Raw genomic sequence first — 24739 nt, 5'->3', positions numbered from 1 at the left:
ATCTATGTTGTGTGTACTAGCTGAGAGCCGTTTTTATTATGTTGCAATGCTCTCTCGCTCTCACGCATGGAAACTGTTCTTAGGCACATCGGACTGGGAACAGTTTGGTATATCTAAGGCCGAAATTAAGAGCAACAAATCGTTGGTGCTTATTTTATGAAAAGCATACATATGTACATGTTTGGGATATTTTCGGTATTTATTTAATAATGAAACTACAATTATATGTTTCAATAAATTTTTAATTTCTTAATATTCAAAGTTGAGCGAAATGCAACCATTTAATCATTCATTCATTTTTTTGTCAACATTTTAAAATTTTGCACCTTGCTTAATTTAACAAGATTTGCCTCAAAACTTTTCTTAACAGGAACTGTTGCCTAAAATAATTAATGTCCGCAATTTTAGATTTAAGGATAACTTAACCCAATTATATAACTTCAAAACCCTTAAAAATAAAACAACGTTATAAATATATAGCCACAGTTTTATCCATAATTGATGGACACCATTAAATCAAAGCCCATTACTGCAACGAAAAACAGGTATTTTTCTTAGCCCACGAATTCCAGTTAGATTTCAGCTGCGACTAACTTGGTCAGTCTCTTTTTAATTTATTGTTCTTTGTCACATTTCTGTTTTGCTAAGCTTTTCTTTCGTCATCGCTCTTCCTGATCATTACATTGTGGTTGCTGCTGCTGCACTCTTTTTATTACATCAACAGCATTACGACATGCAGTTGTTGTTGTTTGCCTGCATTTGAATCTGAATCTGTTTTGTCGCTCAGAGAGAGCGGGAGAGCGCTGCGTGTGTTAAAGATTCACTTTTACACAGCAAAAAAAAAGTGCGCAATTTAATTATTTATTTACATATTGATTGCAAATAATTTTAGTAAATATTGAATTTACATATGTTTTTGCACAATCGATGCCATAGAAGCCTCCAAAGGATTGGTTTAAAAGAACTTCATTGCTTTTATTTTTCAGCTTTGTTAGAATGCATATACAATTTGAGAGCTTAACATTATATTAATCTGCTCAAAAAAAATATATATTAATGTCTGTTCATATCAATTTCAAAACCGGATACCAAAGTTTAAAAAAATCATAACCTTTATAATGTATACATTTTTCTTTCTGTGTATATGTACAAGTGTGGATTAAACCGTTGCTCAGTAAACTTTTCGACCACGAGAGGATTGCATATTTAAGCCAGCTTTTAACAGTTATTGGTGAATTCCTGAATTTACATAAATTAACACCTTGCTAAATGCTCTCAAGTACTTTTGTCCCACTCCTTAATGCTCACTGGGTAACGTTTTTCCAGTTAACTTTTGTGCCTCCGTTTGCTACTCTACTCCTTTATATATATTTGGATGTGGGTATGTATGTTTATTTTTATGCTGTCGCCGTGTGTTCTTGTTTTTTTACCGTCTGCACACCGGTGTGCGTGTGAGTGTGCGTCTGGCCTACGTGCAGACATGCACTCACACTGGCACAGAAATAACAACAATACATACAGACGTCTCAATAATCCCCTATGGAAAACCGGCTGCCAACCAACAACAATGCAGTGCGACTCTCTGAGAGCAACGTTACTCTCTTGCACTCACTCTCTCTCTCTCTCTCTTTTACCGCCGTGCAATATCGCCTCTAAGCGAACGGATGAAAACTGGCGAGTTTATTCGAAATTCGAACTCCGTACGATACGACCATGCAGCAACTATAGCCTCAGTAGATAACTCTATGGCCGTGCAGCACCGCCGACGCTGCAGCCTCCGTGCATGTGAACCAGAAATACAGTGGATAATTTGTTGATAGTCGGTTTAGCGTTTTGCTTTCAGTGTGTGTTTGTGTCTTGTGGTTAAATTAAATTATGTGTTTGTGAAAAATATTCACGTGGCCGCGGCGCTCTCATGTTTTTCCAGCAAAAACGCCAAGTTTCCATTTAAAATAAATTAAGTTTCGTTGAGGAAAAAGTTAAACGTCGACTGTGTGCGCGCGTGAGAGAGAAAGAGAGAGCAGAAGTGAGAGAGTCAGTCGCCGCCACGCAAGTTATTCACCCCAACAACAACAGCAACAAGAAAACGGGAGAGAGACGGAGGTGGTTCTCACGTATGCGCTGTGATTTTGTGATTGTGTGTGCGTGAGCGAGTGAATACAGGCAGCATACAAAATAATAATATTGAAAACGATACAACAACAAAGGCCGTCGTAGAAAAAAAAAACCAAAAAGACTGAAGAACTGGAGAGGCTGTCCAGTTAATTACAGAGCTCAAAGCCGAATCGAAGAGAGAGAGAGCAACCTGGCTCTCTCGCAAAGAAGACGGGGGCGAGGAGCGGCCAAGATGATGATGATGGACACCATGGACACCTCGCAGTCGCAACCGATGGACGTGGCGCCTGCCGTTGCAGTGGCAGCCACCTCGGGTACCGCCTTGGTGGACTTCACAGCCGCCATGGTCAGCATGGCGGCCACTGCAGAGCCTGAGTCGGCCGAGAGCAACAACAACCACATCGACATGGCCGAGTACAAGGAGCATCGCAAGAACAAGAAGAAGAAGCGTGAGAAGCGGGACCGGGAGGGCAAGGAGCACCGACACCACAAGCACCGGGACCGGGAGCACCGCGAACATCGGCGTCATCGGGAGCGGGATAGAGACAGGGAGCGGGAGGCGGTCGGGTCGCATCACCACCACCCACACCACCATCCCAACAACAGCCAGCATTCGACCTCCGCCTCATCGTCGCCCTCATCCGCCTCCACCACTCCCTCGGCCACCATCGAATATGTGGGCGGATCCGCCTCCGCTTCGCCCTCTTATCTGGGCGCGGGGGTGGCGGGGACGGGAGGAGCGGTAGGAGCCACAACCACGTATCCGCACAATTTAAAAATACGCTTCCTGCTTTCCGGGGTAAGATTAGACTTTTATTTTCTCTTGCCTGAAAAACACTTCTTGCATCGAAAAATGCGGCGCCAGGCCTATCCGTCCATCCAAACATCTGTCCCTGCCAATCCCTCGAATCTATTTTCGGAGCTCCCTGGAAGCTGTCTGGCTTGTCAACTAGGAAATGGTTGCAAGCTGAGCAATCTTATTTCTATTTCAATTTAAGAACTATACGGCAATGTCTAACATTGTAATGATGATTTGTTATTTTGAGGGTTATTTTGCTATTTGACATCTGAAGTCTGTTTCTTAATTCAAACGACTTAAGAAATATCAAGGATATTCGGTTATTTATAGCCGTAAGGTAACAACGCCAGAGATTAGAAGTCCCTAAAGATAAATATTAGTCAAACAAGCCAAATGATTAATCTGATCAAGAATATAGGCTCTTTCCATGTTTTGAAAAGTCTCCTATATGAGGAATATTATGGACTTCTTTTCCCTTATATATTTGTTTATAAAGTAAACCATTAAAACTCCACACTTACAGCGAACTTTCTGATATTAGAATTTATTAAAACGTGATATTTGATCTCTATCTTTATTATTTTTTCTCTCAGAAACTGATACGTTTTTTATTTGTTCTCCACTTTTTCATATTTTACTTAACGTAATCAATCAAGTTTCCCTTTGTTTCCCATGCTGTCGGGATATTGATCCAGCCGTTAGGCTATTCATATTTAAATTCCCCCATCGCCTTGTTAATGTGTTCCCTTATAGGTATGGATCCTTTATTTTGAAGCAACCTCCATTGCGTTGCTGTTCGATTACCAATATCGTTGACACTCCATCAGTAATTTAAGCGCGTTTTCAACGTGCAGCAAGCAACGTGCAGCATGCAGCATGCACCTGCAACTGTGCGACTAAGCCATCTGCCACGAATGCTGGAAAACAAAAGAAATGCTGAGAGGGAAGACACCTTCAATTACGTCGTGATCCGCTCCAGCCCGCATCTCAATTCCCTGCCTGCCTTCCACTCCAATTGGCTTACATCGCATATATCTGAGTTGTGACACATGGTGCGCCGTTCGATTATTGATTAGTGTAAGTGCCATTAAGGGCAGGCTGTGCTCCAGCTTTTCCAGGACTACGTGACCAACAACCAGAGGGGATTTCGGGCAGACAGCTGTTCGCCTTATCCTTTTCGTTTCCCCTTAAAGGGCAAAAACATTCTACCGGTATCAGGCTGATTTCGCATGCTGCCTCGCATATCCCTGGAATACCGTCGCATTGTATCCTGCGCCGGGCCAGTTCGCTTCCTTCTTCTGGCCTTGTGCAATACAATCAACATGCCACATTTGCGCCTAGTTTACGACAGCTGCCAAGCAACTCCCGCTCCCTCGTGGCTACAACTTGAGCTCGGTTCTCAGAGCTACCCTTACTTTCTTGTGCTTGTGCTGGCTGTTGCTTCTTGGCGGCTGATTGATCCTCGCTTCGATCTTGTTACAGCTGCTGCATCGGTTTTCAGTTCCCAGGTACGCGGGCCGTTGTCCTGTCTTGGGATCTGTATTTACCCACATTTCCTTTCTGCTGTCATCTTGTTTTTCTTTGCCTGTACGAACTCTTGCTCTTATTGTTATTTTAATTGGCAAGCATTGTGTTGTTCTGTTTTCGCTCCAAGGTCTTAGGATTAGGATTTCAACGATGCTTGCCTGATGTCTTTCTTTTATATTTTTTGTTTGTTGTCTAAGAAAAAGGATATTAACTAGGTTTTAGGAAAACTTATTAAGCGCTATTAGACAAAGTATAAATTCTGGAGTCAAATTATAAAGAAAAGCATGTAAAAAGCATATGTAAAAGGTAGAAATGTTGTAATTATATTCCACTTAAAAACTAATTAACGCTTAATGCACGTGTTTTTATTTTTTTGTTACGCAATAACCAGCTTAAAAACTCCATAGTACTAAATTGGCGGATTCTCTCTATTTAATCGCTTTAGTCCTATCCAGTCAACCCAAAGACACTTTCTAAAATCCAATCCTATATTCCCTTTGATAGCTCAATTGTCCTCTAGATAAGTAGACATTTGTAGTTTCTTTTGCAAGACATTCCATTCTCGATTCAAGGCTTAATCCAATAAAGGATATCCCAGACGCTTGGTTTGTTCCTCGACATCTGAGCAATTTCTTTTGATTTTCCTTTTTACCAGCGACAACAACATTCCCTATTGTCATTGCCAAAAATAACGTTAAATTCAATTTGAATAATTCTATCGTTTATTTGACGAGTTGGTTGTTGTATACTTGGATGTTTTCTTCACTTATGCGAAATTCTTTCCGCAAAGGGGACAAGGACAACCCTTTTATACGACCATTAACCCACAGCTTTGTTTGCCAGAACAGAGGGAGAAATCGCGAAAGGGTAGGAGTGAGCATACACACAGTCAAACGCAGACACGCTAATATAATATTTATAGTTGGTGTTTTACTTCCGGCTGCCTTGGCTTGGCTTCTTTTATTGAATTGAATTTGTCGCACAATGGAAATAAAATTGAAATGTGTACAGGAAGCGATTGCCGAATGCAAAGCACGCTCAAGTTGTCAAAAAAAATATATATATATTGTTCATATAGCATAGGGGTTGTTTTGCTATCCTGATCCCGCTTCTGCTTTAGGCCATTAGCTGCAGCAACAGGATAATCACAATTGCGGCAGCTGGTTCGGAGGAGGATAAAAAAGAGGGTTAAAAACGTAGCGAGAAGCTTTCAAAAATACACAAAACTTGACCATGAAAAAGGATTAACTCAATTTTCAATTACAAAACATATCACAAACACTCACGACATCATTTTGCTTACAGTAGTTAGTCTACTACTTATGTTTGTCGTCACAGAAGTAAAATTTAAAGTATATACATATGTATGAATAAAATATTTTCAGAACTGCATTAGAGTTAATTTAACTCTTAATTTTTAAAACATCAAATGAAACCCAATGTTTTATTTTACTCAGATAAACTTTAATGCAGGTCAATGAAAATCACCTTAAAATAGTTAAAAGTCATACTATAACAAATCTGGTTCAAGCTGAACATATCTCGGTATATATGTACATAACTAGGCCTGCAGCTTGATGTTTTTATGCGGCAGATGGTGGGTTGAGTTGTTCCGGACCGATGCCGGTTTCTTCCTTTCTTGACCTGAATCTAATGAGGCATGAAGGTGTTTTTGTCGGTTTTGGAAATTCGACACCAGAGATTTCAGAGCAACAGGCTCACACTACCACCATGTTGATGGCAAATACCAACCGATTGGGATTTCCTATTGGGAAAATCTTCCATCAGGTGGCAACGCTGTTAATAGGTTTTTACTTTTTGTCTGGTCTACGTGACCAAACTACATTGTGTGTGTGCTATGTTTGTAAGTATAAGGTATGTTGCACCCCCAACCCCGATATTAAACAACAATAATAGCGAGGAAGTCTGATGAGAAAAAGAGAAAAAGCAAGAAGGAGAGAGAAAGGTAGCTAGAGAGAGAGAGAGAGCGGGTGGAGTTTCTCTCCAATCGGTAGGCCTTCCTCTTTATTGTTTTTTGTGCATTCACTACATGTAACATTTGTTGTTCCACACAAACCTATATATATATATATATGTACATACATATACATACGTATAATTAAGCTGAATATGGCAGCATGTGGCGAGCCAAAGCCACAAAAATACAACTGTAACAACAACAACAACAACAACGAGAAAAACTCGCCCAGCATTGCAGCAACATTTGTTGCAGCTGCAGTCTGGGTGTCTTTCATTCTTTTTAAACTCTGACTCACGTACTTGTTCCGTTTTTTGTAGTTATTTTTGTTGTGTGCACCAACGTCAGCGATAAGAGCTTTCCGAGTTGCACTAATGTGCCAGCCTTTTATTTTTTTTATCTATATGGAACACATACGTTGAGGATTTATCCCTCTCTTTTATCCACCCGCTGCATTTGCAGCAGCCCCAAGAACAACAATGGATTGCTGTGATTGCTCAATTTAACAGCCTGTTACTGGCCTGTTAGTTGAGCTGCGCTCTCTGGTGCTTTAATGTGTTTGTTGTTCTTCTGCCGTGATGGTGATGGTGTTGTAAACATGTGTTTACATGGCTCACCACCAACCGGATGTTGCTAATGACCGCAAAGCTAAAAAGCAAATCAGACGAGGAACAAACATAATTATTCACACCGATATGGATAGCGCTCTCGAGATATAGTGGCATGAAAATTTGAATAAAGAATTTCAGAAAGTCTGTTAACTTTTTATGTGGATGCCTTGAGCACAACCTATCTTCAGTCGATTGATAGGCGAAAATAGATCTATGTACATTTTTATGAATGAGAAAAGATTACAACTTCTCTGGATTAAATAAAACCGAAGTATCTCTATTTAAATTTATATTCATATAAATTGAATGTTTGAAACAACTAATCTTCATTTTTTTATTGTAATTTTGTATGTGTATAAAATTGTTTTTGGGTTATTCTCCGACTATTATACGCAACAGAATTTAGACTTCTGGGAATTTTGTATCCAGATATATATGAACTATGTGATTAGCTTACGTAGAAACAAAACGCCTCGACTGTTAATGCTGATTAAAAGAATATGTATTTTATAGGAAATGTCTCGTTTACTGCGAGGCAAACTTCTGACTGAAATTATAGTTCCGTATGCAATATGTATATATTATAATTTTTAAAAAACCACAAAAATGTTTGTCCCCATTTTAATAAAAAAATAGTATTCCAAATAAGTCCTCGATTAAAAACCAACTTTGTGCCAACTTAAAGAAAATCAAAAAAAAAAAAAAAAAAAAACAACATGAAGCTAAGAAGCTATGGTTAATCTGCTTATTTCTTACTTTGATTTTTCTTACAATTTAGATCATAATTAAATTATTTTAATAAAGAATAATAAATCAAGTAGATTTGTCATAACTCAAGGAACTGACTCATTATTTTCCAAATTTCTGCATGAAAATATTCGTTGAACTAATAATTAAGAGGCATTAAAAGCTTTAAGCGATGATATTTGGTAGCACTTTCCCTTCAATTGTAAAAAAAAACAACATTGCTCTAGTTGAAAACCCCTTTAAATGACAATATACATCGTAGTAAAGAATTTTTAAACTGAACCTTGACAAAGCCGTACAACTGATTGGCAAAGTCATTCCATTTTGATTGTGTAACACGAAATATACACTTGAGCTAACTTGAGTTGTTAGTTTTGCAGAGCTTATCATATATTTAAGTGCTTATCAGCTAGTTTACTTGTGAATCACAAACCATACAATCGCATACTAATTTACCACTTCCTCGTTCTTGTCGCCTGCAGCAACGTACCGAACTCAGCCCGCCGACCCACCAGACATCCGCCACCGCCGAGGTAAATGCACCGCTGGCCAGCTCGACGACTGCATCCATTGCGGTGACGGCGAGTGCCACAGCGGCTTCGGCTCCTCCAGCGACGGGCAGCACTACCTCAGGCAGCAGCAGCGGCGGCAATGCAAGCTCAACCTCCAGCGGCAACAGTTCCGGCGGACCGACAACCGGAGGAGCACCATCCGCCGTGGGATCCGGTGGCTATCCAAAGACAGAATCGAGCAAGTCGAGTGGCACTGGAAGCGCTGGCGGCGGCACCAGCAGTAGTTCCAGTGGCAACAAGCACGGCAGCAGCGTCAAGGACATCAGCAGCAGCAGCAGCAGCAACCAACAGCCGACGTCTGGGAGCAGCAGCAATGCACCCAGCCTGTATGTCTCCGTTCCGCTGTCCACGGCCAATGTACCTGGAATTAATCTGCCCACCAGCAGCAGTAGCACTAATACGAGCAGTGGTGAGTTCTCCCGGGAAATACCTTATACCGATTTAAGCGTAAACTAAATAGAAAAAGCCAAAATAATAAATAAATAAATATGTTCCATTTAATAAAAAGTATTATTGGTTACTTTAGAAACCCGTCAAGAAAGGCGACAAGTTTTAATTTACGCGAGCTATTTTATCAGAAGAGCCGAATTTTCCCAATCAAATACTGATAAATGTTTTTATTTTTCCTTGCAGAATCCCATTCAGCACCAACGCGCGGCAGCGGCGTTCAAGCCCAACATCAGCAGCAGAGTGGTTTGCCGCCAATGGGAGGAGCAGCGGGATCGTTTCACGGTGCCGCGAGTGGCGGTGGCCCCAACGGCGGCTCCTCGTCGGTCATCCAGCATCAGAGCGGCAAGTCATCTCCGGCTTTGGGCACCCTAGTCAGCGGCAACAGTGGCGGCAGCATAATCTCGGCCGGCGGCGTCCCAGTTGCCAGTGGCAACCTGACTGCCACCACCACGGAGAGCGGCAACCTAAAGATCAGCTACGAGAAGCAGACGACGCGGGTGCAGCAGCTGCAGGAGCAGGAGGCACCACCAGCCCGACGCAGCAGGTATGCAAATGGTGGTCTCTTCTATTTGTTGCCTGCGCTTGCTCGTGCTTTTAGTTTATATTTGGTCGTATTTATATTTTCACTTCCTGTTTAATGTGCGTTATGTTGTTGCGTTGCTGTGCGTGTGTAGCTTGTCAAATGCCCTTAGTTCGTCACATAATTCGTTTTGGAGATATACTTTCCTTTTTGGTTGTTTCTTTTTAAAATAATCATTTCTTGTCGGATGACTATTAATGTCTTATGGATGCACCTTACTGCAGTAACTTTAAATGATCTTGGGTTTAATCAAGAACTCCGAGCTGTTCCTAGTTATAAATTGTTAAACCATGTCATTTTGGATTTTTTAAATTAACCCGACTTGAAACTTCATTTCGCTCACCCGTTTATTTTGGCCCTAGGGCGTTGAGAAACTTAAAACCCAAAATGCGCGATCTATAAAAGAAACACTATTTTTCTCTTTGTCTCTCTCTTTCTCTCTCGTTTGCTTAATGTCTTCCCACACTGTACACAATATGATCACCCAACCACCCAACTACCCAACCACCCACCAACCACACGTAGATCGCGGTCCGGTGAGAGTGGCAGTGGTCACCACCATGCCCATCACCACCACCACCATCACCCCACCCACCACAATAGCCATCACCAACAAAATCCGCAGCAGCAGCAGCAACATTTACACCAACAGCAACAACAGAGCGCATCGTCACAGCAGCCCCATGCGCTGCACTCCTCCACCAACTCCTCCTCCTCCTCCTCAACCACTTCCACCTCCTCGTCCTCCATGTCGGGTGGCACTGCCGCAGCCACATCCTCCTCCAATTCCAAGGGTCCCTCGAGATCGGGCAAAAAGCGGGGAGCTGCACAAAGCAAGAACGAAGCGGCTTCGGTGGCGACAACGGCAACATCAGCAATAGCTGCTGCCACACCAGCCGAGAAGCAGAGTCGCCACAGTTCGCCCCACTACAGTGCCACGCCCACCCCGCCACCGTCGTCTGCGGCACCACCAGTGGTCTCCTCGCCGGTGGTCATGTTGCAATCCCTGTCCTCGTCCCCGGTCGATTCCCCGCCAGCAGCAGTGTCTGCCGCCACTGCAACTAGTCGCAGCACGCGCAATAACAGCAGCAGCAGCCACAGCAACACCAACCACAATGGCGAGCAAACGTCATCGTCCTGTTCGTCCACTTCGTCCTCCTCCTCGAGTGGTGGGTCCATTGGTGTTGCCAATGTGGTTAATCTGCTGGACTCGCCGGTTAATATGTCCGCATCGGGGAGCTTCCGCGCCAGCGGCAATTCCACCGGCAACGTGTTGCCGACAGGCAGCAGTAACAACAGCAGCAGCAGCAGCAGCAGCCAAACCAAGCCCCTGAACAAAAAAATGCTGCGTGCGCAGCAAACACAGCTGTATCAGCAGCAACAACAGCAGCAGCAGCAGCAACAGCAGCAATATGCACCCCCCGCTAGATCCAACTCCCCCACAAATCTAAGCTCTACCTCTGCCTCAGCGTCAGCCTCCAATTCCGCTAGCTTTACGCACTTGCAACAGCAGCAGCAACAGCAACAGCCACAGCAGCAACATGAAGATCTAGAGATTTTGCAATTCACTAATACGAATACCACTTCCTCTTCCAACACGGCCACGTCGAAACCCAACAACAGAACGCCCGATCTCAGCCAGGCCAGCAGCTCATCGTCGTCAGCGTCCGCAGTGCCCGCTACAACAGCTCCTTTGGTCGTGCTGAGCAACCAGCTGCCACTTAGCTCGATGGCAGGTGGCGGCTCTGCCGGCGGCCTCAAGTTCACGTACGAGAGTCAGACGCAGCTGGACGTGCCCATGATGCCTGTGAGCGCCATAAAGGACTCGCCACCCAGTTCCCCCGGCTCCGAGATTGGATCGGCTATGCACACGGCGACGGCAGCAGCCAGTTCCCTGACTGCCGCTGCTCCCACATCTGCGGCTGCTCAGCCCGGGAACGTCCGCAAGCGCGGACGCAAGGCGAAGGATTCGACGATAGCAGCAGCAGCAGCAGCGGCGGCGGCGGCGTCGGCAGCTGCAGCAGCAGCAGCAGCTGCTGTGTCCAATGTTCAACAGGATCTCAAGGACGTGCGCATACTGCAGAATGGGGCAGCCAGTGGCTCGAGCAATCCAGCCAGCAGCACGCCCACGCCTCCGGCCACGCCCGCCGCCTCGACGACATCCGCGTCGGCCAGCTCGATCATCACGCACACGGCCGCCCACATGCTGGGCAACCAGATCAATCCAAACAGCAGCGTGGCCCAGAAGCTCTCCGAGCAGCTGCACATGGAGGTGCAGGACCACTCGATATACACGTCCGACTCCATGAACTCGCAGTACGCCGGAGTGCCGTTCCCCGGAAAGCAGGTAAGCATCAAATTGCATTAATTAAGAACAATGTTTAAGGGGGTCTTCTACTCTAGAGACGAGAAATTGAGTGGTTATTTAGGGAATTCGTTTCAAAAGTTTTACTGCATAGATCTGAGATGTTTTTTTTTTTTTTTTTTGTTATTATAAGATACAAGTTTTGACTTGTACGTTTTTTTTTAAACTTAAAAAAACAAAATTTTCAGAACCTTGGAAATGAGAAAAATGTTATTCTTTATTATTTTTTTATTTTGCATTAGCAAAAGTTACGCAACAATAAGTGAAAAATTCATTTTTTTTACTTATTAGGGGCTATACAAACGAAATAAATAAAAATATCGAAAGTCGTACTCGTTCAAACATATGTATGTATGCTTTGTGAACAATTGCAAAAAAAAAAATTATTAAAATCGGACTAGTTCTTTTATAGCAGCTAAAAAAAAAACTCAATTTTCGGGATACCTTACATGCGAAATAATATTATCTAGACAAAATCTTTCTTGCAGCGCATTCCCAGACACATAAAGTTTAAAATTATGAGTAGAAAAAAATCAATTTTTTAAAACGGCGAGAGTAGAAGACCTTCTGAAAGCAATTTGTGATTCTTACTCACTTACTTAAATTTAAAGAAGTTACTCATTTTTTTAAGAACAACATTTTAGATGTATTTCGACAGTAGTGTTTATTGATGTTTTAATGTTCTTTAAAGAAACGAAACCGTTTAACAACAAATCAAAAAAACTCAAAAAGCTGTTTTTGGCTAGAGCTCGCTTTAATTTATTTAAACTCGAGTCGCAACCATTTATAATAAAAAGGTAGATTGATTTATAAAACAAGCTAAAAGATTTCCTTTTTCTTTGCTCACAGCGCAACTCCAGTGCCGCCTCCTGCAACGCCACGCCAGCTCCGAATCCGCTCCAGTCGATGTTCAGCGGTGGCGGCATCAACGGCAACATGCCCATTCCTCAGAGTCTGGAGCAGCTGCTCGAGCGCCAGTGGGAGCAGGGCTCGCAGTTTCTCATGGAGCAGGCGCAGCACTTTGACAGTGAGTATGAGTCGCATATCGGCAGCTGAAGGCGAGTCCCTGAAATTAACGCCAAACATTTGTGTTGCAGTTGCCTCGCTGCTCAACTGCCTGCACCAGCTGCAGAGCGAGAACCTCCGGCTGGAGGAGCATGTGACCAGCCTGATAGCGCGACGCGATCACCTGCTGGCGGTCAATGCGCGCCTCCAGATCCCGCTTAACACCATCGCCAGCAATGCAAAGGCCGAGGCGCACGGTAAGTAGAGCAGGCGCCTGTTCTCTCATGTACTTGGTGTCGGCACTTGCTCGCTCCCAGCACGTGGCACTGGAGGAGCCACACATCCCACTTACACACAGCCACAGCCACTGCTCAGACCAAATTTTGAGTTAAATCTTTTGTACTTTCGTTTCTTTGTTTGGTATTCTTTGTACATACAATTGGCATTTGAGAATAGTTCGTGACGTAGTCTTAAATAGCTTAAGTTAAGTTAACAACTAAACTGGTGGTCGTGTTTACAAACGAGATATGTACATAATATACAAAACCCACTTTTCGTCAAAATAAGTACTGTTTAACAAACAGAAGCAGTGAGAGTTTATCATTGCATTCATCGACCATATTGACAACTCATATACCTTTTGTTAAAAATGGAATGCCTCTCTATTTTTATCTTCAGTCCATCCCCCGGCTAGAGTTTTGTACCTTTAATTAAACTTTTAAGTTAGTTATACTATGTATTTACGACAGAATACAAAACCTAATTATACTTACTCTTGTAACGAGAAATGATTTCCTTGGCCAAGTTAATAGTTAAGTTCTTTCAATATCCTAAACGCTAATCTTTTTCGATTTTATTTATTTAAAAAATGAATAAAATGTTTAATATATTAAACACAAAAACAAACACAAATTCTAAATTTATTTAAGTTTTCATTGTTTGCACCTCGCGTTTTCCAAGACAGCACTGCAAAACCAAAACAAACTTTGGTTTGTAGCCCCAGCCAGCCCCAGGCTAAGAGCTGTACTTTTAGTTACACTTAAGTTTGTTGTGTTGCTGTCTGTTGCATGCAGTGAAGAGAAACGCAAACCCCCGCACACGTCTTTGCACACATCCCGACCACACCCTCTCACAAATTACAAACTAATACCGCACAAAACACACATATTTCGTGGAGATGGAAAACAACAACGGGCTACTCACAATCTAACCAAAATGCTTACAGCCGCCATACCAACAACGGCAGCTCCAGCAACCACAACAACAACCTCAACAACAACAGCAACATCAACTTGTACAACTTCTGTCATTTCCACACTAGCTTCCAGCAGCAACAGCGGCAGCACCAGCAGCAGTATAGGAAACGGCAGCAACATGAGTGCCCTCAATGCGGCAACAACAATCGCAGCCGCTGTTTCGCTGGCAACCACTGCCATTAACACCACCATCCCCACCATGGCCAACAGCCGACCCACAGTGGCACCAGCCAGTTCCAGCGGAGTGGTGCTGGACTATCGCGGACCAGGCACCGCCAACAACAACAACAGCAGCAGCACCAGCAATACCAGCAACACAGCCAGCAACAGTGTGAACAGCAACAACGGCAACTCTGCAACGACAACAACACCGATGTCCATCTCAGGCATGAATATGACCAATGCAGCCAATTTGGGAATGAGGTGAGCTTTATGTTGCCTAAATTTAGTTGGAGTCTGATATTTAATAAATAAGGCTTTATGTTAATAACTGTAAACTGTAGTACTATCTCTAGATATTTCACAAAAGTATCTCGGTCTATTATTAGACGATAAGAACTTATTATCAAAGTTTCACATGATGGACAAGAATTAAGAGAGCATATACTAAATAGTAAATAGCGAAACCTTGCAAACCAAACATAAAAAGAAATTTCTTTCCCATATTTTTAACGGACCGAAACTAAACATTTATTCAATAGATATTTTGGAAAATCATGAACTGGGGCCGATAGCCACATAGTTTGCACTACTGACATATTCATTGATAAATCGAAGGAATACAAAGTTAAAATATTTAATCATTTTTAAAGTGCGTAAAAATCAAAGAATTTCAAAATCATTCGTCACAATAAGAAATATCATAACTTTCTAAATTTGAGTATGCAACGGCTTAAAAAAAATAGTTTCGAGAACTGAAACACGTCAGACTTAATGGTTTAAATGGCTAGGGCAAAGCCTTTATATCCGATAATATCGGTCATAGCCCTAAAGCTTTGGCATTTAACAAATAAAATCGATTTGAGCCAAAGAATTGGTTTCATTAATAGGGGTGATGAATTTCGACAAAGATACATAAAAACTTCATATATTTTCTTTTTATACCCTTGCAGAGGGTATTATAATTTCAGTCAGAAGTTTGCATCGCAGTGAAGGAGACGTTTCCGACCCTATAAAGTATATATATTCTTGATCAGCATCACTAGTAGAGTCGATCTAGCCATGTCCGTCCGTCTGTCCGTCCGTTTATATGCAAACTAGTCTCTCAGTTTTAAAGCTATCTGCATGAAACTTTCCCAAAAGTTGTCTTTCTATTGCAGGTAGTATATAAGTCGGAACGAGCCGGATCGGACGACTATAGCATATAGCTCCCATAGGAACAATCGGAAAAATAAATGAAAAAAAATTATAACTTTTCTGTTTTTTAATTTTTTGTTAAGTTCTTCGACATATAGCAATGTTTAATTATTTCAGAATTATGGTATAAATTGTATCAAAATCGGACGTCTATAGCATATAGCTCCCATAAAAATAATAAAAATATATAAAATAACTATCTAATAATTGAGCCGCAAATCATCATAGTTTCAATGTTTTTTTTAGCACATACTCAAGTAAATCATAATTTAAATGTTTTCAAAAGTATTTAATTAATGCAATAGCTGCAAGGGTATATGAACTTCGGCTTGCCGAAGTTTGCTTTCCTTCTTGTTTTTTTTTATAATTATCCCTAAAGATTTAATATAGTTTCTTAAATTTAAATATATTGCTTATTCAATATTTATAGGCACGTGTCTGCCGCCCACGCGTACAACAGTGCTGGAAACAACAGCAGCATTGGAAGCTTGAATGCCAACAGCGCCGTCAACAGCAACAGCTTGCACCATCAACATCCGTCGCACCAGCAGCAGCAACAGGCGCAACACCAGCAGCAACAACAGCAGCAACAGCAACAACAGCAACAGCACGCGCAACAAGTGCAGCAGCACCTTCACCAGTCGCACCACACCAGCGCAGCTGTGGCAGCCGCCCACATGCTGGGCGTGGGAATAAGCCTGGGCGCTGGAGGTGGTGCTGCCGCCGGCATTGGACGAGGTGGGTCAGCGACAGCCATGGCTGCAACAGCAGCAACAACCACAACTACTTTTACGACCACAGCGGGCACGGGCACGGGCACGGGCACGGGCATGGGTCAGCAGCACCACCACCCACACCCACACCAACATCCTAGCATTCAGATTCAAGTGGGTGGCGGCGGCGTTGGCGTTGACGGTTTAAGTAGCACCTCCTCCTCCTATGCGGCGCACCACGCGGCGCTCTACAGCACGCATCACCAGGTAGTAGAGTGCGTGCGAGCGAGTTCCTGTGTGTGTGTGTGTGTCAGTTTGATTGTGGGTGCATGTCCTTGCCACATGAAAATCCATAATCCATATTCCATACGCCAATGCCTGTTATTCGTGCATTCACCTTTTCATTTTGCGTCATGCCCATGTTTCATCTACGCACCATCCCACCCACCAGTCATTCGATCAGACAATAAATCGGAAAAGCCAAAGAAATTCAAACACACACATGTCACGACTTCGAATTCATCTGCTTTTGCGTCCATCTAGTTAATTGTAAATCATGGCTGTTGGCAGTTGAACTCAAAATTGTTTTTTGTCTTTGTGTGCCAGGCTGAGCGAAAAGATCAAGATATGTTATAAGCCTTACTGTTGCTCCCAGAACCTGTGTAGAATCATTAGCCCTTTGAACTGCTCGCTCATTCATGGTCTTTCCCTTTCAGTCCCAACTAAGGCGCGACGATAACCTCGCCAAAACCAGCTGAAAGTCGTACCGTGAGCCAGTCCTTCAGCAGGGACAGCAGCAGCAGCTGAAGAAGAAGCCATCGCCGGCCAAACAAGACGGCCGTCATAACAGCAGCAGCAGCAGCAGCAGCAGCAGCAACGGTAGCAGCACCAGCAATCGCGGCGGCAACAAGCAGCCACAGCAACACAACAATCACAGCAAGTTGAAGCCGGAAGAGCTTGGCTATCAGCAGCTGATCGACAAAAATGACGATGATGTAGGTGCTAGCAACTATACAGTCTTGCTGTTGTATGATAATCAGAAAAAATCTCGAATTACAGCTCAGCAACAGCAGTTCTTCAACCTTTTCATCCTCCTCGCAGCAGCAGTCGTCGGTGGACTACGAGGCGGAGGACGAGAACGAGGAAAAACAGCGAAGGCCATTGCACAAAAACGAGAACGACAGCCTACTGCATGTGCAGAATTTTCTAAAGTGCTTTGGACCCAATGCCTATGCATCGGCAATCATGGCAAAAGCACCCACTCCGGCCACTCCGACCACCGCGACCAAACCGACAAGTCTCAAGTCTCCGGGATTGGGAGAGCTGCGTGTCTGGCGTCAGAATTATCGCTCCGCAATCGGTACAGATGAAGCAGCAACCACAGTAGCAGCAACATCACAGACCCCAGCCGCAAATACACCAATGTTTCAAGCCCAGTCAAGTTCAAGCCACAAACCAACCAAGTTTCAAATAAACACAAAGTTTTTGCGCAAACCGCGCAACAAACTTCTGAAAATGCTGCCAACAGCAACGGCAACAACAGCGGCAGCAGTTTCCAAGCAACAGGAGCAACTGCAACTGCAGCCGCAGCTGTTCAACGATGATTCCAACGCCAAATTCAAAGACTTTTCAATCGACTCGTTATTGAATAAGTAATCGTAAAACATTAACGGATTAGAACGTACAGTTTAGCCTTATTATTTGTAGCATAATTAAACAGATAGAAGCAGAGCCCAAGCCGCGTTCCTAGTTTCCCCCAACAAAACCACCATGAATTTTGTTTAGCCAATCGAGTACCCATAACATGAACATAGCAACAACGTATTCTAACTATAATTAGGTTGTTTATTTATTACATGCATATTGTATAACTAATGGCGCAATTCATAACTAGCCTAAGATTGTAAATATCTACTTAAATACGAGATAATAAACCACAAACACATGTGCTACAACTTAGAACATGCAGTGTGATTTCTGCAAAGCCTCTCGTGGATTCCGCATGGGCACTCAGTTCTTCTCAGGTGGCAAAGAGGCTTCCAAGGCGGCGCGCACGCGCATCAGCATCTCGTTTCGAATGACCTCGGGAACCAAGGCACGAGCCTGTCTTCGATTTCGTTGGAATGGGTTAATATGTGCCGGAAAGAGTTCGACATCAACCTACGTGCGGGACTATCTCGGCAGCCAGTTGGTCGTGGGTCAGGTTAGCCACGCCGCGCTCCTGAATGGTCTGCCGTATCATTTCCTCAATATCCTTGCGCCAGCCGCACTCCGAAAGCCGCTTCTGCAGCAAATCCTTCAAGCTGTTGGGATCACAGTACACACATTTAGTACTTATTGCAATTAAACCTCTAAGATGGCACTTACGCGACGCTATCCCGACTGTTCAACTTGAAATCTTCTGCGGGATCAGCATCCGTCCCAGCCTCCTTGCGGTTTGCCATGTTCATTTGTAAATGTTATAAACAATTTTTAGCGCGAGACGTTGGAATTTATTTGCTGTGCTTTGTTGATGAACTAAAATGAACTGGCAACTGGTTTCGAATTGGATCAGCGAACGTGATTCTAGCTCGCGACTAGTGCTGCCAACTTTTGTTGGATGAAAGAAATAGAAAAGCTCAAACATTTTTAAAACAAATATATCCGAAAAATACTTTATAATAATTTTAATTTCATTAAAAAAAGTGTTTCTCGGTTTTCTTTGTTTTCATAAATTAAGTTCGTTCCGATCAGGGCAGATAATTTTTAGACACTTCTTTGCAAGCCTTATCTGCATATTTAAATACAAATTAGTACTGAAATTGAAGCTTTTACCTTATTAATATAATGCTGTTGGTCGTGCTCAGGTGCAACCAATTTCAGATTTTGCATTTAATGTTTTTTAGCCATACATCGCGGCACTTTTGCTTATACTGTGAAAAGTCACAAAAATGTATTGTAAACAATCAATATTAGTGTTAAACAAAGCTTATTTAAAAAAAGGGTTTACCTTTAGCTCCGTCAGTTGTTAAATAATTTTTACTACTACTCAATGCTGAATAATAATATTCCATATTCCGAACTTCCAAAATGTCGTTCTTCTTCAATCATCATAAAATGTTGTTTTAAATATCTTTATCTAAGTTTTAAGTGTAACCTTTGATCATCAGCAATAATAGGCAGTTATATAATTAGAAATATTTTTTTATTTGAAACGCTACAATACCGGTACCCGCAACTTCTTTTGGTTGCAAAAGATAGTGTTTTCCGCCCAAATTCAAAAAAATTTTAACTAAACGGCTTGAAAAAACCCCACTCAGCTCATCGATAAAATCGGGAAAAAATCGATGTCCAAACGAGGGAAAAAAACGAATTATCGAAAGCGCTATTCTATATTTTAGTCCATCTCTAAGTATTTATGTTTTTTGTTTTGATTTGAAAATAATTCAGCAATGGATTTGCTGGGAGAGTTCGACATAAAGCATGAGTTCGATGGCCTGGAACAGGAGCAGGTTGGTAAAATAGAAGCGCCAGTACAAGTGCTGCCCATGGACTATGGCCACATATACAAGAGTTACAGGCTTCTTCGTTAAAGCCTGCAAATGCAGCAGTCTGCTTATTGATTTTAACGACGCATCCTTGCAGTACCCGCCGGTTTCCCGTTCGCGATGCGCCACTCCGGATTTGACGACTCCGGCCACCTATGCCCACATCGCTGACCTCAAGCGGAGACTATCCGCCGGGCAGTACACTCTGCGGGACAAGCGCGGGCGGAGCAAAGTGTGGCAGCTATTCGCCGTGATTGTGGACGAAAACGGAGAAGACATCGAGAACTTTGTGGCCTGCCGCAACTGCTACAATGTCCACAAGTTCCAGATGAGCACCTCCAACCTGATGAAGCACAAGTGCGCCTTGAAGCTGGAGGCTCAGGCCCGAGTCTCGGAGACCAAAGCCGTCCCGGATGTTCCCCTAGATGAGGAAACGCTAAAGAAGATCCTGGGTGCTGTCACTGCCTGGTCCGTGCGCAACTGCCGGCCACCGAGCATACTTGAAGACTCCGAGTTCGTGAACCTGGTGCGGGTCCTTCTAAACGTAGGTGCCACATATGGCGAGAATGTTAAGATCGGGGAACTCCTACCGCAGCCAACAGCCGTGGCCCGTAACATATCCGGAATATACGAAAGAAGCCAGACGAGTTTGCTCGAGGAGCTGAAGCCGATCCTAGCTGCCGGCTACAGCCTGGGTATGTTCCTGTACACCGATAAGTTTCTGGAGCGCCACGCCGTCCTCACCATGCACTACATACACGAATCCGCTGTGATCAATCGCCTGCTAAGCGTGTCCGCCATCGGCAGGGACACCCCTACTGGAGGTAAGATTACTAGCAATAGACCTACAAGTATCGCGAGGAAGTTACCGCTTGCTTATAACAAAGCCCTTCAAGACTCGTGTTTAAATCCTTTATAATAACTTAAGGTTCTTTAGAAACAGTTCACCCCGAGTAGTTCATAATAATGGCATAAAGTTCGAATTAACATTATGATCTAGAGGGTATTTTAATATTTATAATTTATATAATTTCAGTCCATATAAAGTATATATGTACATTCTTGATCAGCGACACAAGGAGAGTCGATCTCGCCATGCCCGTTTTTCCGTCCGTCAGTTTTTACTCAAACTAGTATCTTAGTTTTTAAGCTATCTGCATGACACTTTCATAAAAATTGAGTTTTAATTGCAGGTAGCATATTTCGCATTAAATTTTATTAAAATCTAAAAACTGTATTATTTAGCTGCCATGGAACGATCAAATAATTTAGCTTGAGTGTTTTTAAACATATTCGCATATTTAGACGTTTTAAAGAATATTAATTTTTCATATTTGTAATACCCTTTGATTCTTCGAGTTATCAAAACGGACCATTATTTTAGAAGTTATGAGATTATTTGTAAATTTTCAGGCACTGGGTCCCATCTAAAACCCGATTATTTGTAGGGTGCACATTTAAATTTTGAAATTGGTTAGCTAAAAAACGGGTATTAAATGGCCAGTGATGAGGTGTACATAGATACTTGTACCTAGGTAGTACATACATAGGTACAATTTGAAGACAAGTTAATTCCACGCATATACAATACAAGATATAATTACATCTCTTTAAGCATTTTTTTTCAACCAACTGCTATAGTTCGACTTAATGGCTTCATCTTCTTCTAAGAGTTAGAGCCAATGAATCAGAGTCTGATCCTTGGAGTATCTGAATATTCCTCGTTTAACGATTAAGATTTTTGTGTATTATTTTTAATGAAAAGCCAATACTAGACACCGGTGATTTTTTTTTCTTACAGACCTTTTTATAAAAATTTAAGCTTAATCTCTATTGTAAACTAAACCTTTCCGCAATACATTTTTCTATTTTTAGACCCATATTTACGTCACGTGATAAATACAACTCTTCAAAAGTTTAACTGCACATTAAACAGTGACTCTGCAGTAGTTGTTACGGAAAATGATGCGAGTATCACAGCTGCCTTTGTAGATCAACAGCACGTCCTGTGCATCAACACACAGCTGAACGAAGCGATAGACAAGGTTTTTAGTGAGACACCAGAACTGCAATACTTATACCAAAAATGTGACGAGTATTTCAAAGCTTGTCACGGTTCAAGATCGGCATATTACAAACCGTTAGACAGAATAATCGGAGCCTTTAAGGATGTGTATCAAAATTGGGGTACGGTTTCGATGGCCCTTTCAGTGCAAGATAAGGAAATCATCACTTTAACTACTGTAATAGCCATAGTTCGTATCCTAACCAACTTTGAAAATTCGTCAAAGGAGCTGGAAGCTCTTTCCGAACCAACACTGCACATGGTGATCCCACATTTGCGAAAGCTTCGAAAATTATGTGCCGAAGTCGCAACTGAAGAAGTAGCGGCCGAGTCGTGCTTAAAGATGTCGTTGAAACCACACCTGGAGTCTATTGCTCAGAGTTCAATTACGAAGTACCACAAAATAGCTCTGTTGCTGTTTCCACCCACCAACAGACTTCTACTCTTTGAGGACTCCGAAAAACAGGCTATTATAGACGATTGCAAGGCAATGATGGAGTCGTTCTATGTGGAGTCCGACAGCCAGAGAAAGAGACTCAAGTCTGACTGCGAGTACAACGGGATATTCGAGGATTTCATCACACCCCGTTCGAATGACACCAAAACCGACATAATTACCCACGAAATCAACGGATATTTGAGTATGCAAGTAGTGCTAAAGCCCGATTTCAATCTGCTCCATTGGTGGAAAGACAACGAATGCCTGTTTCCACTACTTTACAAGGTCAGCTGCAAAACATTCTCAACTCCAGCCAGTATCGCGTTCCCACGAAATATGTTGCTACAAGCCCGGAGTCTGATCAGCGAGTCATCAAGCTGGCTTGAAGGTGGCGATCGAGTTGTGGACGAAATTATGTTTCTAAACAATAATCTTAAAATTGTTTAATATGTTTAAGCTTAGTTTATTTTGGTTAAAAGTATTATGTATTTAAACAGAATTTAAAATTGGACTAAAATTGTTGTATAACAGGATAATGGTTTAAGTCTTCTAATTTAGGGTATTTTTATGTAATTATTCATTTTAATTCTTGTCTGTACAGTGTAAATTAATATATTTATAATATAATAATCTTGGAATATAAACAAGAAAGAGCAATGGCCCACCGCCACTCATCCTTAAACGTTTGTTATTTCCCTTTGTTTTATAAGATTAGACTATCTACTACTGTGAACCAAAGTAAGGTGAATTTGTTTATAAAATTAAAAATATTATTTTTCTACTTCAATTTCATTTCCTCGAATGTGATGCCCTCCCGTCAAAATACTCTTAAGCCAAGGTTTTTCAATCCTCGAACTTGCCAAAAAGTCCCTTTCCGGAGTGGTCTCTTGAATTTTGGGAACAGCCCAGGAGTCACATATATTAACTTATTTGAAGCGCTGCCGACAATGTTGGTATCGGATGAAAGAAGACGGAAATATTGTCTTAAGGATTTATTGTTTTCAATAAATGTTAAAGTTTTCAATAAAAAAACTTTCATTATTAACCAAATAGTGTTGGTAATTATAAATTATTTCACAAGATTGCCAGAATGTAAGTGCTAGTAAATAAATATTTTATTAAATTTCCCAAAAGTAATGTTTTGTAATTTTTAAGGGGTCAAAAAATAAGGCTATTATACAAATTTATTAGTTTTCGCGAAAGTAAAAAATATTTCGTTTAAAAATTTGGTTGAATTTTTATACCCTTTTAATCATACCGACAACATAAGGGTTGCTCCTGAAATGGTAAAAAAGCGACCAATCAAATGTAAAAAACAGCCATAAAATGTAGTCGTACCGGTTATTTTTTAACATCACTAATGTACGCATAAATAAATAATACAAAATAATAATAGCAATCTTGAAATAACGGAAAGCAAGCTAATTAGACAACTCTGCTGGAAAACTGGTTGGCAGCGTCAAAACGTCTATGTCAAATCAATTGTAGAATGTATTTTGACATTTTATCTACGCTTACATGTATGTACATGTACATATGTACAACTTATGTATGGAAAAGGTACAAAAATCTAGATGAAAATTATTTTCCTTTTGCATATTTAGTAATTCTAGATATATAACATTCTTCACAGAATTCTAAGGGAACTCAAGTACATACATTAAACATACATAGATACTTTGTAAATCCACTTTTAGTGCTGTGTATTTCCGAAGTTTCCTTTATTGATCAAACATTTTTATACACAAACCATTTAAGCGTATTGAACACTCATGAATCAGAGCTTGATTGTGGGTCTGTGGGCTTGTTGGCCATAAGACCACCCACTCAGTCCGCCCACAACCGCTTGAAAATTGTCTCTCTGAGTCGCCTGAGTGTCGTCATCATAAAACTGCGTTGGCTTCATACCAAATACGGCATGCAGCTATACAAATCTTTTTGTAGCTGGCTCTGATATTATAAGCCAGCTGTTTTTATTTTTCGCTTAAAAATCTATGTTCTTATGCGCAAACTTTTAAAAACTTGTGTTAAGTCTAAAGTATTAAGTAAACTTTATGTCTAACCTAGTTCGAGGTCAATTAACACCCATATTTTGGGACATCGGTAGTAAATAACGGCATACATAACCTCAATGACGTTGCCGGTCGTTCTATGCATTTATTGCTGTTACTGTATGTACATGCATGTACTTAATTTTAGGCCAAATGGGCCTCCTGCCTGCATTTCCTGCCTTTTCGTTTGGGTTTTTTTCTGGAAATTCGATAGCAGCTGCAGCAGCTGCCTTTTCGGTCTGTTTCTCAAAATACCGCATTGGGCGCAGGCAGAGAAGGCGGCTTATACCACACAACAACAAGCCGGTTTACCTAGGCTTCAATTTCGTTTAAGGCAAATCAACCCCAAAGACGGTACAAAGTACATACATACATACATATATACATATTCGACCGACCCATCTGATGACGCCATAACTTTTGACAGAGATGACAAATCGCTTAATGACATACCGCGTTGAAGCGCCAGTCCAAGCAGATTTTTACCATGGAAATAGTTGAAATTTACATTCAACAGAACAAATCAATTGTGAAAACTCAACGTACTTTAAAATTAAAAATGTGAAAAGTGCGCCTTCTAAGA

General features: G+C 41.9%; 2 protein-coding genes across 17 annotated transcripts in view; one reads left to right on the top strand and one right to left on the bottom strand.

Moving 5' to 3' along the window:
* The window catches only part of LOC128252748 (zinc finger protein zfp-1), a 37207-nt gene extending 19639 nt beyond the window's left edge, over positions 1-17568 (top strand). For 4 of the 16 annotated variants that reach the window (XM_052980752.1, XM_052980756.1, XM_052980755.1 and 1 more), the window contains exons 6-14: positions 8260-8758; positions 8983-9343; positions 9905-11726; positions 12594-12771; positions 12842-13006; positions 13975-14428; positions 15792-16341; positions 16791-17069; positions 17134-17568. In XM_052980752.1, coding sequence (XP_052836712.1) covers positions 8260-8758; positions 8983-9343; positions 9905-11726; positions 12594-12771; positions 12842-13006; positions 13975-14428; positions 15792-16341; positions 16791-16832 — 4071 coding nt within the window. In that variant the 3' untranslated portion in view covers positions 16833-17069; positions 17134-17568. Of the gene's footprint in view, positions 1-1122; positions 2915-8259; positions 8759-8982; positions 9344-9904; positions 11727-12593; positions 12772-12841; positions 13585-13974; positions 14429-15791; positions 16342-16790; positions 17070-17133 lie in introns of those variants that run through there. The other 12 variants (XM_052980761.1, XM_052980765.1, XM_052980766.1 and 9 more) reach the window with 12 other exon arrangements.
* Positions 17569-17896: 328 nt separating this feature from the next.
* LOC128252771 (enhancer of yellow 2b transcription factor) lies at positions 17897-18627 on the bottom strand. The gene is made up of 3 exons (XM_052980815.1): positions 18442-18627; positions 18239-18377; positions 17897-18177 (listed from the first exon to the last, which is right to left on the bottom strand). The coding sequence occupies exons 1-3, from the start codon at positions 18522-18524 to the stop codon at positions 18085-18087; spliced, it is 315 nt and encodes a 104-aa protein (XP_052836775.1). The 5' UTR covers positions 18525-18627; the 3' UTR covers positions 17897-18084.
* Between the last annotated feature and the right edge of the window lie 6112 nt (positions 18628-24739).

Source organism: Drosophila gunungcola, chromosome 3R (genome assembly GCF_025200985.1).
Source record: "Drosophila gunungcola strain Sukarami chromosome 3R, Dgunungcola_SK_2, whole genome shotgun sequence".
NCBI lineage: Eukaryota > Metazoa > Arthropoda > Insecta > Diptera > Drosophilidae > Drosophila > Drosophila gunungcola.
Note: the sequence above shows the minus strand (reverse complement) of the source record. Positions and strands in the feature narration are given on the sequence as shown.

What these genes read in the sequence shown, in the direction of transcription:
- LOC128252771 (XM_052980815.1), bottom strand. Translation starts at nt 18,524, where the DNA reads ATGAACATGGCAAACCGCAAGGAGGCTGGGACGGATGCTGATCCCGCA. An exon ending in AACAGTCGGGATAGCGTCGC is followed by an intron (nt 18,378 to 18,441) that starts GTAAGTGCCATC and finishes TGATCCCAACAG; the next exon opens with CTTGAAGGATTTGCTGCAGA. An exon ending in CTGCCGAGATAGTCCCGCAC is followed by an intron (nt 18,178 to 18,238) that starts GTAGGTTGATGT and finishes AATCGAAGACAG; the next exon opens with GCTCGTGCCTTGGTTCCCGA.